Source organism: Plectropomus leopardus, chromosome 6, assembly GCF_026936395.1.
Source record: "Plectropomus leopardus strain MGB_pleo_1.0 chromosome 6, ASM2693639v1, whole genome shotgun sequence".
Classification (NCBI taxonomy): domain Eukaryota; kingdom Metazoa; phylum Chordata; class Actinopteri; order Perciformes; family Serranidae; genus Plectropomus; species Plectropomus leopardus.
Window position 1 is genome coordinate 7168920 of NC_142181.1, and position 12842 is coordinate 7181761.

The 12842-nt window shown below is 42.7% G+C and overlaps 1 protein-coding gene and 1 long non-coding RNA gene across 2 annotated transcripts in view; one reads left to right on the plus strand and one right to left on the minus strand.

The window, feature by feature from the left end:
* gjd1b (gap junction protein delta 1b) overlaps positions 1 to 9592 on the minus strand; it is a 37847-nt gene extending 28255 nt beyond the window's left edge. The window contains exon 1 of the mRNA XM_042487283.2: positions 8542 to 9592. Coding sequence (XP_042343217.1) covers positions 8542 to 8612 — 71 coding nt within the window. The 5' untranslated portion in view covers positions 8613 to 9592. The remainder of the gene's footprint in view (positions 1 to 8541) is intronic.
* LOC148189311 (uncharacterized) overlaps positions 1 to 11482 on the plus strand; it is a 46019-nt gene extending 34537 nt beyond the window's left edge. Inside the window, exon 4 of the long non-coding RNA XR_015776708.1 lies at positions 11032 to 11482. This is a non-coding gene — a long non-coding RNA (uncharacterized LOC148189311). The remainder of the gene's footprint in view (positions 1 to 11031) is intronic.
* Positions 11483 to 12842: the final 1360 nt, after the last annotated feature.

Below are 12842 nucleotides of genomic sequence, written 5' to 3' on the forward strand. Positions count from 1 at the left end.
AAGTGTTGCTGGGCTACATGGCATCATGTAAGAATGAAATTTATACTGTTTGGCCACTACGAAAACTGGCTTCACAGCTCAGCACACTTCTTGGTGGCCTGGTGGTTGCAGGTCTCAACCTGGCAGGTGCATAAAGTGACATGGTAATTACACCTCAGAGCATCTGACAAAATACATGCTGTTAATTTATATAAAAGCATAATAATATTATAATGATATAACAGTATACATATTGGTTATGTAGTGCAGCATATTATTATTGTTTATGCGTGCCCTTTTGGCTACTTTTTCATGTCTTTTGGAATTTTTGTTCATAATTTTAAGGCTACAGTTGTAACTACGGTAACAAGTCAAGAGTCTAATGTGAGAACCAAGAGTGAATTTTGGTATTTTACTGTCCCTGTCATGTTGGTGTTGATCAAAGAAGATTTATCCTAAGAGACACTGTAATACCCACAGCACAGAGTGACTACGTTATCCCATTAAGAATTTATACTTACACTGCTTGACAGTAAATCCCTTCTTTATTAGGCCTTACGAGGACTGACAACTTTCTAATCAAGCTGGCATCTAATATTTGCATGACTAATACCTCATTAACATATTGATACATATTATATATGCTGGTATAACATTGTGTCCAATAGCCAACACATTCACTCAATGCCTACCCTGCATACAGCTCATGTCGACAAGGTATGAATCTGTCTTGCTGAGATGTAAAACTTTCCGTGATAAATTATTCATCACATCACTGTCGTCATCATGTGGTGATGAAAATGAGACCAGGGACATGCTTTTCATGATGGTGTGTTCAAGTATTGATTTTCTGACAGCATACTGTTGAACTTGGCGTGTGATTTTCACCCCTCGGATGTCAGATCTGATAGCAGGTCCTTGCATGCACCAGCAGGTAACCATTTTCAAACAGCATCCTGCTTTCAGCGTCACAAAACATAACTTTTACTAAAAAGAAAAGTCAACAGAATGACCACAGTGATGGATTGTCAATGTATCACTATGAGCAATAAAGTGTAGTGGTAGTTTCATAAATGAATATATGACTAAATGACCGGTTCAAGTGGCTGATTTTACAGGGTTGTTCTCCTGTGTTTGTGTGTGTGCTGTAATGTCAGTGTTAAAGTAATCCTGCAGTATCATTTCAACACTGAACTGCTCTTGCCTCCAGCGAGGTGCTAACACTAAACCTGTAAGCCTTACTGAGTCACCCTGCCAGAGACAGTTTCTCCCCGAGGCACTGCAAGGTGAAATCTGTCTGAACTCAAACCCCTTCACCTGCCCTAATCTGCCTATCTTTATCCACTCACCTCCCCACCCCCCACCCCCACCAGCTCGGTCTCGCATGAGTCCTTCAGTGTTTCCCTCCATGGATATTACGATACACCTTACTATGCAACACAAAGATGGAAAAATCGATGTGGCCATGAAGACAGAGGTTTATTTTTTAAAATAATGTCCAATGAACTGGCCTAGTCACCACAGGAAAATGTTGGCATTGTACATTTCTGCAAACCACAGCTATGATACATTTGTACGTTTCACAGGTATAATATTAGCATTTCTAAAGTGGCATAGCTCTGATTACATGTATGAGCCGACTTGGTGTGACAGCTGTTAAGCTGCAGATCACTGCAGAGACTGTTTGAGACCAACATGCAACAACACGGGTTGTTTTTAGAAAGCCATCACTGCATTTCCAGCAGGGATTATGCCACCAGGAGTTTTTAGGCGAGCTGTTGCTGTGTTCCCAGCTGTGATTGTGGGACAAGTATATTAAGGTTTTTAAGGGAGCATCACTTCATTTCCAGTTGCAGTTTTTTAGTGAGCCATGGCTGCATTTCAAGATGGGATTATGCCACCAAAAGTGGGTGTTTTAAGCAAAAACATGATCTTTTCCTAACCATAACGAGCAGCACTGTCCCTGTAAAGTTTCAACATATCTACTATATGTACAAATGTTACATATCCCTTTTACAGAAGCATACAATGCCAGCATTTATTCGGGCGAATGGGCTGGATCAGCACACGCACTTGTTAAAGGAATCGATTACACCACCTCAACCCTGATCTTAGTATATGTGGACTGTGAAGGTCAAGAACAGGAGAATAAGCAGCTGAGAACCAGAGAGAGGATAGGTGGAAGTGTATATGAGATGTGAGCAAAAAAGAAATGAGAACACAAGCTGCATAATTATGTGCAGTTGCTCTGTTTCTCCCCCAGCAACAACTCTGCATCTTCATCAGTCCCAGTGGAGGCTGGTTGTAGAGCTCCATTCATGAAAGGCTGCAAGCAGCTACAGAGCAGCTCTTCGTGCTCCTGGGGCTCATTCCCAGGGTGTTTTTATCTCTAGCAGCTCAGCAAGAGTAGATCAATCCCACTATCAGCGCTAAAATGAATTCTAAAGCACACTTGAGGAGCATCTGAAATGATAAACTTGACATTATGAGCATTTTGCCATATGATGTCCATAAATTGAGGTTTTATCAGCAGGTGGATACTGTATATTTGTTATAAAAGTCTGACATGCAACTGAAATGACGTCTGCCTCCCATTCATATGATTCATAATCTCAATATAGAAAATTTGAGGTCATTTTAACAACCGTTTTCTAATGGCAGCACAGAGAAGGTGCTAACATTACAGCCGACAGCATCCCGGGGGTCATTACATATGGATAGAGGAAGTGTGAAAGCAAAGACTGGGAGGGATGGAGAGAATAGATGTCGGAGGTCTCCCTTGGCCTTCTGTAAGTGTCTCTTTTTAACAATCTCTCAGGGGAATTTGCTGCAAGCCAGGCGATATCACAGCCTCTTTCTCGCTTAGTTTTTTTTCCCCGCAATATAGCACACATTTGCCAGATAAGCCTCATTCTGTGCAAACAAAATCATCCATCACCTCTGTTGGGGACTGTGAGAGCTCCACGGGGATTCGCTAAATAAAAGCGCGATGATCTAAAGGGCATGTGACGACAGAGCTGTAACCTGTCAACAAACACAGGCACGTGGAGTCGCACGAACACACTGATGACCAATGAATATTGGTTTTGACTTGGTGTGTACATTGTTCTGTGCTGCAATAATGCATGTGGCATACACACACATTCACTCACATGTTTGCCTAGACAGATAAGCTGATGGACCCTGAGTGACGACACCTATTTGACTCAGGGGAGCCGTGCTGAGGAGTCACGCTGAGCGAGCTGGCCTATGTCAAGAGTGAGGTGTAGAGCTCCTGCAGAAACACACCTGCACACTCTCTAGATCACCTCCCGTAAAGTGCACATGTGCAAAGCACGCTGTGATACAAACCATCTCTTCTGCAGGGATAATGCCTAGCACTTCAAATAAATGTGCAAGAACTGTATTTTAAAATAAGCATCTAATGCTTCAAAGCCATTTTAAGGCCTCAGTGTGCGTCAAACATAGTGCTCGTTGGAGAGGGATGCATCAATTGCCTGGGTACAGACCTTTGATCACCGATTTTACCGATTCGTCTGGTATCGGGACATGAAACGATTAGCCAGTCAGTGCCAGGGGTGGGACTAATGTAGTTTTCAAGCTCTTGTCAAGTGGGACACTGGAACCAAAAACAAGCCAAAGAAAAAAAATCTGACCACTCCAATCGTAAAATTAGAGTGCCATGCCATCGTTCTGAAGACATAAAATTCTCAAGTCCTTTGAACAGAAATCCCATTTCACTGATAGCCCGTTACCCCCAAAGCAAACAATTCTAAGTTGTGTTTCTCCCAAAATACAGACTGACTGCAGTTAGTTTACTAGCAGCATTTGAGCCACCAAACCTGGGTGTTTTTCATCGATCCATACCTGCTTTCCAAGCTGCTTCTTTGCCTCCTAATGTCAGTGTTTTAAACCAAAACATCATCTTTCCTAACCATGAAGGTTAGTGGTTTTGTGCTGAAACCCAACCACACTTTCACCACAGTGTTGCTGAGAATCCTAAATGGCAGTTTGCGCCAAATAGATCACATTGTCAAAGGGGAGTAATCATATGCGTATATCCAATACAATATTTAACCTTGCTTTTATCTGTTGTCTAAACTGTCTGTGTGCATTTTCCGACTTTCACTAAAATTAAAGATGGGGACAGTTGGAGTCATGCCAGTAACCCCAACTTGCGTGGGGGTGCGAGGGCCCGTTCATCGCTGCTTGAATTAATTTTGCTTTTATCTGTTGTTGAGGTGTTTAACCACAGCTAAGTTATCGAGAAAGGTATTGCCAGAATAAATATTTGGTCCACTAATTACTATCATGTTTTATTTTAAGGGGCAAAAAAGTCAATGAGATAGTTACAGGTTTAATCACTCACTTTACATTCCAGTCACTGCAACCCGTGAGTGCATTTGTATTGCAAATGGACAGGCCTAAAGACTGTTTCATTAAGTGCCCTGTCTTCTATCAAGCTCCACTTCCTATTCCATTATTGGAGATCAATATCAGAGTAGTGGGAGGATGCGCCTGTATGTTTAGCAGTCCCATGCTGACCAATGGCAGCTCACATATGGGACTGCAACCTATGGGAGTGGGACCACAGAGACAGCATGAGTGATGTGTTGACAGTAGTTAGGTAGAGAGGGCTTCATCACGGTTTCTTCTCAGAGGCTGTGTGTACCAACAGGCACCGGGGTCCCACAGTCCATCAGATGGTCCACGTCAATTTACACCTGCCCCACTGCCCGTAATGGCAGGAATTAATCACAGCTAGCAGGTGAATACACAAACACACACTCACAGACGGGACCGAAAATCGTCCAAGCACATGTGAGAAAGTACACAGAAGCTCACGTTTTACACACACTGAGTATTCAAGCACTCACACAAACCCTGACCGTAGAAGAGAATCTCTAGAGCCATTTGTAATCTTACACAAACAAGTGCTATATTCCCCCTAATGTGTGTGTGACTCATGTATGATGAATCCACTCAGGCCTGCAGGCTGTTATCATGGTGGGCTCATGAGAACACACGCTGGCATCGCCTCACGGACAGCAACCTGTCCAACGCTTTCTCCCGCAGGACAGCACCTGCACGGACCAATGAGACGCGTGAAATCGTGGTGGTGGGACCAATAGGTTTTAGGATTGAGGGAGTATTAGCGTGCGTTTATAAAAATTCATGTCAGCAGTGATGTCCCAGATTAGATGGTTTTGAGCTGTAGAAAAGCCAGATGCAGGGAAGGCACTTTGCTGTGGGAATGTTCAGGCTGTCACACAGGAACTAAAGCTGAAAGTGGTCGACTGGCTCTTTTCATATCATCAGCAATGGCACTCAGTGATTAGGAATACTTGCAATTAACACATTTTAAGAGATGAATGACATTCTCTCTTTGTTCATCCTATAAAAAAAAATGTCATATGTATGTCCAAGCAGCAATGCCCCTTTAGATTTCCAATATACCAGCACATCCCCAGATATAAGTGCATATCTGGGGATGTGTTGTGAAGGCAACATTCAAAAATAAGCCTAATTTACAGAAGTGCTGAGTCACAAACATGATGACCTCACATTCACACTTGACAAAAAAAAAGTGACTAGCAACTCATCTTCTACTTTGACACCAAGGAGTCATGACTTCACTTAGAATTGAGACTTTTGACTTGAAAATACTCGATACCGACCTCCAAGGCTATAGATTAAAAAGCATGTCATTTAAAAAGTGTTCCACAAATAGATTCGTTTTCCCTTAATTTACTGAATCGACTGACGTTAATGCTTTTCATTCCCAGCAAGCCGACACTTAAATCCCCAGATCCACTTAGTTCGAACCAATCCAACAGCATCCAATCAAGTTGCAGGAGAGAACCATGGCATTTCATTACATTACATTACATTACATTACATTACATTACTGAGCACCAGGTGGAATAAATAATACCAAAAATAGTTTTGTTTACATACAAAAACTACACGGTTTTCAACAACAAAAAAACAGAAAATTAAAGCAAAGCTGATACAACTTTCATCAAACTTGTTTAAACAAATAGATACAACTTTTAAAAGCACTAATGATTTTTGTAAATTTAATACATTTTCATGCCGTTGTTAAATGGTCGACAGCACATTATTACTTGTGTAGGACTCAAAAATCAAAGTTTAGGTCTTGGGATTTAGCGTAGGCCTTGTCAGTCTTGGCTTGGGACTTGAGTACAAGAGACTTGAGACTTGAAAAACAATGACTTCATCTAACCTCTGCGTGTTTACCATGAAAGCCACAATAATAATTCTCTTAGTAGAGTTAGTAAGGAAAGGAAAGTCTATACTGATTAGTTGCATTAGTTGGCCAACTGGACAGTCAATCAATATGTCCATTTACAGCAGCTAAGAGTTTGACATGCAGCTTAATTAAGCACTACCTGGAAAACACGTTAAATGAGAGTTCTGTTTGTTGTGCACTAAATTCAAAAAGACATCAAGACTAAAAGCCTACAGCTATCACTACAGGGGCAGTTTGATCCCCGATTCCTGCAGTCAACCTGTCCAAGTACCCTTGGGCAAGATACTGATGCTCCCGATGGCTGTGCCGTTGGTGTATGGTTGTTAGACTGTGTAGCAGGTGGAACCTTGTGAATGAGTGTGAGTGTGAAAGTGCGTTAAGGACTCAAAACAATGAGAAAATACATCTGCAGGTCCATTGACATCGTTCAACAAGCTCAAACCACTCGACAGCAAGTATCCGCTTTGCAGAAGCATCCTTGAGCCAACCGCTGAATATCGTCCTATTAGCTGAAGAGATTCTGTTTATATTTTCTCAGAACTTCCTGCACACATAAAACCATTTTTATTGCTAAAAAAAATGCACAATCTCAGTTGTGTCAGAAAGATACTTTATGCAGACTGTTGGAAACATTTCAAAACCTGTAATTCACTGGTTTACTGCAACACTGTGTACATTATAAAAGCTGAGGTATGCTGGGTAGTAAGCGGGAATGGAAACCACATGTATTGAACCTAAACAAATGTCACACTTTACAGGGTGGCTGGTGTAAATTTTGATTTTCTTAAAAAGTTCTCCTGTCACCTGAATCTATCAACTGTCTGGACGAGATATATAATCTGCACAAAGATGATCTGAGGCTTTTTGCTGCCGGGTGTCCTGGTTGTCCTGCTTAGGTCATGACATGCCGCACCATCTCGTGACGAGACAGTCCTCTTGGCTTCCTACCAACGCCCTACAGACTGAGGCCATGTGTCTGCTCACTTGTCTGTGAATAACTGCTCCTCGCCGCCCCTCGCCTTCGCTCTGTCTTTTTACTCTTTCTCCATCATCAGCTTTGTATCCCTCACATCTCGCACTCTGTGGATTCCTTTAAACTCCTCTCTACTTTGCGACCAAACTGCTTTTGTTTTTTTTTCTTCTCTTTTTCTCAATTTCCTTTGGGGATTTAAGTTTCCTTCTTCCTCCTTAACAACCTTGTCTTTCTGCCTCCTCTCTTTCTCGCTTCTGCTGGGACCCTGCAGCCAGGATGACTAGTCCAGTTGATGAGCGACACTGCTCTCCCAGTGTCTCATGAATGAGGGGAAGCAAATGCTGACCAATCTTTCCATCATAACACCGAAAGGAATCTAACCATCCAACCGGCAGACTGCTTTCAGAAAAAGACTCCAAATCAGTTTCACAAACCGACAAAATTCACACTCAGAGCTTTGTCAGCAGAGGACGACTCATCATCCGCCAAAAAAAGAATGTTTCTCTACATCAGTCACTTTGTAAACTGGCTGACATTTATTCACTCAATAATTCAAGAGTACCACTAGCCAGAGTGAGTCAGTAGCTTCGGGGGATTGGCATACACTGCTAATTCAGACAGTCTCTAACTAACCCATGCTGAACCTGTGGTTTTTAACCATGTCCCAAGAAAACCCCAAACTCAAGAATGTGTCCTTTACTGGATGTGAAATCATGTTTAATACCGGCTACAGAGCTTATGTGCTCTGTGGCTAAAATGCTCATCAATAATTGCTTGTTCTGCAGCCGACGAGAACGAGTTATTCAAACTAAAATACAAGACATCTCAGCATGTGGAGTGATGCATAAATCATAAGTGCCGTGACCTTACGCTTGTGACTATTTTTTTGAGGTTGTGGAGTGACTTCATAGTTGACAGAGAAAGAAAGCTAAAGATAAGAGGGATTGTGGGAATATGAGGCACGCTTGTGTAATGGGATGGCTTCTGAAGCAGACTTAACAGGACAAAAAAGGGGGGAGAAAGAAGACATCGGCTCGGAGAGATACAGTAGAAAATGCATGAAGACATTGTGGACTGAGATGTCCTCACGGAGAGAGCCTCTGTGTGAGCTCATAGTGTCCCTGCTGGTCACAGAACCCTTCATCATGTCACTCACAGGGATTAAAGACTGAGAGCAGCGAAGGTTCATACTCTGCATGCTCCCGTAACACATGCATTGGCATTATTGTATCTTAGATCCCGTATGCATGCACAGAGACACAGCAGAAATATGAGGACACTTGCACACATGATAGCGATCTCACACCACACTCACCTTCCGATCATAGTAGAGTGCTGCTGCACGGCGGCCTCCAGGAGGCGCTCTAGGATGGTCCATTCTCCCATGGTTGGAGTCAGGAGGCATCCACTGGGCACAGAAAATCAGTTGGGGTCTTCCCAGTCAGCAGGGTGCCAGAGCTGGTCCCTTTTTCTGAGTCTTCAAATCCACTTGTTGGGTTGAGATGAGGTAGGGAGCGGCGTCAGTTGGCTTGTAAAAGAGGAGAGAACCTCGAAGGAGCTCAGTGGCACCTCATTCTCGCTTCAGTAATCTTTTTTTTTAATGTGCTGCCCTAAAACACACACACACGCCCTTAACTGCACCTGAGATGGTTGGACTGAAGCTCGTCTACCTGCTTGTTGTGTGTAATTCTCCGTCCATGTACCTGTCTTCCAATTCCTTCCTTGTGTCCCACCTCTGGGTGCAGCGGACCCTGTTTACCTCCTACGACAGCTGGTCTGTCATAAGTTCTCGCTCTGACACACACACCTGGTCCAGCTTGCAGAGACACCGGCGCTCATCTACTTCTACTGAGTTTTAAGGTAGTTTGTGCAAACAGGCATCCATCACTCCGCCCTCACACACTGCTTCTTTGACAGCATCTCGTAGTAACTCTCAGGTCCATACACTCAAGTGAGCCTGGATAACCGGGGAGCTGTGTCTCTGCTCGTTCTCCGCTCCTCCATCCTCTTCATTTCTTCCTCCTTCTCGCCTCTTTCTTTGTCCTCTCTTACAGCTAATTTTCCGATGAATTCCTCCCCTCCTCTCTGTTGCTTCTCTCCTGGTTTGGTTCAGGCAGCGCTGGACTGAAGCATTGCACTCCTCTTCTCCTCCACTGTCTTCTTCCCTGTGCTTGAATCTGAGAGTCACTGGTTCCTCCAGTCCTCTTCGTCCTCACCGCTCCTCTCCGTCTCTCTGCGTTTCTGTCAGCGTGGTTTACGAGAGGCAGCTCTCCTTTCCTCTCTTCCCTTCATCTTGTTTTTCCCTTCCCACTTGGTTTCTCTCTCTCTCCGTTTGCACCCTCCACCTGCCTCCGTCTCTCTCTCTGAGCCAGTATGCAGCCAGACCGAGCGTGTGTCTAGAGGATTAGAGAGAGGAATCATCTCTCTGCTCCTCCCCCCTCTCACTCACTCTCCATCACTGTGTTTATCCCCCTCCTCCTCCTCCTCCTCCTCCTCTTCATCTCTTACTGCTCCACCACCAACAGCACTACAAACCATTTTCCACTCTTCTTTCTCACAGCACACATTGCTCACGATTTTGTCTCTCATCTGTGTTTTTATCACACGCAACTACACACACACACACACACACACACACACACACACACACACACACACACATGCAAAGGCAGTGCCATACAGAGGCTATGCATAGAATGAGTGAGTGTGTGTACGAGAGATGGAAATGGAATTAGTGACAGTCATCAAGATTTAGAGTAATTTGCTCGATGGGTTAGATGCGCTCACTCTTTCTCTCTCTCTCACACACACACACACACACTCTTTAATCACGGAAGATGGACCTATCATTATAAGGTATCGCAGTGTGCAAGATTATTTTTTATTATTGATTAGTCTGTTGACTTTTTTTTTGATGATTTATTTAAAATGTGTTGGGCCAGATTCACTTGAGGACAGTTACGGACCAATTATGTTAAGTTTTATTAAGATATTATTTAGAAGGGGTTAGGGGTGAGGGGAGCTCACCAGCATGTGTTCCCAAAACTAAACCTCAATAATTTGCAGTTTGCAATGATATTAAAATCAGTAAATACCAACATTTGAGGAGCTGTAACTAGCAATGTTTGGCATTTTTGCTTGATAACTGGCTTGAAGCAGCTGGAATAAATATTTTTATTAAAAACGGGGAACGTCACTCTCTTGGTTTAAGTTCACAGTAAAAATTATTTCGTTTGACACATTTAATTCCAGTATTTGTACACAATACAGCTTCACCATTTCAACATATTGGCACGCATGTTTCATTTTGCTCTTCTGCCAAACCATCGGAGTGTTTTATACTCTGCAGATATGTGGACTTTCTGGCAGTACATTTGTGAGTTTTCTTTTATGCATTTTTCACTTTTATCTCAGAGAATATCCAAGATGGGATGGCACTAGCCCAAACCATGACCTCTTTGCCTGAACTCTAACCTCCTCTGGTCTTGACATGTCAACATGACAAGTACTAGCTGATAACAGCACGCAATGGGATCCCAAATAATGTGTCATAGGGATGGGTGTCAATAGCTGAATAGCTACATTTAAACCCAGGTGCAAATAGAAAACGTATTTTGTTTTTGTTTTTTTGTTTTTTTTACTGCCTAATGGTTAAAAAAAACTGTTGTATTAGTATTTGAATCATTTGGTATTATCTCCATATGAATGATACCTTAGGGTGAAGCATGCGGGGATGTGACCTCAGCTAGCTTACAGCACTAAGTTAAGTGTAACCACGTGTCTTTCTACCTGTGCCCAACTACAGCATCTGTGAGCCCGAGGCAACGGGACACCGGAGACATGCGGGGGGGATGACATCGGCCGCCAGGCAAGTGCACATCACTCTGCAGCAAACAAACATGATGATACTTACTCAAATACTCACACACACACACGGCACCATCTCCATGCTGTGCAGCTGTGTGTTTTAGTGGCTTCCTCTGTCACTCCCAAAGACCCGAGGAGTAGTGATCTATTCTTTTGGAGTTAAGGAGTGACTGCACACAGACACACGTAATCCGTCCTGCCCCATGCCAAGACAATCTGGCAGCACCGTGTCTCACACGTGAAGCGAGTAGGGAGAAAGGAGGGGGGACACAAACAGGCTGCAATCTGCCTCCGTCTGGCATGAGTGCACAGAAAACACTCACATATTTCTCTAACCTCATTGAAAGGTGACTTGTAGCTCTGTTGTTGAGCCATAGACACAATTTACTCTTCCCGAGAAGCTTCAAAATATGTCATTTTTGTATTATTCCTGAATGGTCAGTGCACCACTTTGGTCCAGGCCAAAATATCTCAACATATATTGGATAGATTGCCATTCAGTTTTGTGCAGATATTTGTGTTTCCTAGATGATGAATCATAATGACTTTGGTTGTCCCCTGCTGCTTCTTCTAGTACCACTGTGATGCTGACATTTGTGGTTCAAGGTAAATTGTCCTGAAAATGTCAAGAATTGGTCTTTTGGACTTTTCATTTAGTGCCATCCTTAGCTCAAGATTTAATTTTGTCCAATACTTTGGTTTAGGACCAAATTTCTGAAAACTAATGGTATTCCCATGGGCCTTAGTTAATACTATTTTGTGTTAAAAAAAAAAAATTTTTAGTATGCAAACAGGCTTTACTAAAATTGTTAGCATAATATTTTGTAATTGTGAGCATGCTGTCAAGCCAACATTAGTAAGCACAGCCTCAGAGCTGCAATCATGGCTGTAGCTTCAGCTTATTTTATAGCACTTACATAATCACTTAAAGGGACGGTTCACCCCCAAATCATAAATACATATTTTTCCTCTTACCTGTAGTACCATTTATTAAAATTGATTGTTTTGGTGTGAGTTGCAGAGAGTTGGAAATATTGGCTGTAAAGATGTCTGTGTATCTTTCAATATAATAGAGGTAGATGGCACTCGGCTTGTGGTGCTCCTAGCGCCAATAAATAAATAAATACACTGAAAAAATTAAAAACTAAATGGCAACCTTTCTTATCAGAAATCATCACCCGCTTACTGAAGATAATCCACATTTTCTTTCTACCAAACTATACCAGACTACTGTATCACTGTGCAGAGGGAAGAGTGCTATAAAGATTAGAGGTGATTTTTGGTTAAGCAAGAATAAGGTCAGTACCAGGCCAACAAAAGGCCTTGAGATCAGATATTTGACCCCCACAGCTGCCTTTCTTTATACTTGATCTCAGTAGATAAAGTGTCTCTTCTTGGGGATTTGCGGTTGCATAGTTGGAGAGACAGGCAAGGTGATTTAGGGTAAACAGGGTGAGCACACTTGTTCGTTCAAACTTAGGGACCAGTTGAATCTTCTCTCAGTCATAGATGTATGCAAAATAACCTTATTTGGTAACATGTAGTGTCTTCCCTAAGGAGGACTGTTTTGGTTAAGTACCAGCCTCAGACAAGGACACCTTCAGAATCTGTGGACAGCATACACTGTGTCACACTGTTTGTTTAAATGTGATTGTCCTCGATCGAGTCTTTATTAAGCTGTATATCTACTGTTCTACACTGTGTACATTAGTGGTCTGCATGGGCTTGAAAATGAAGCCTGAGCCCATG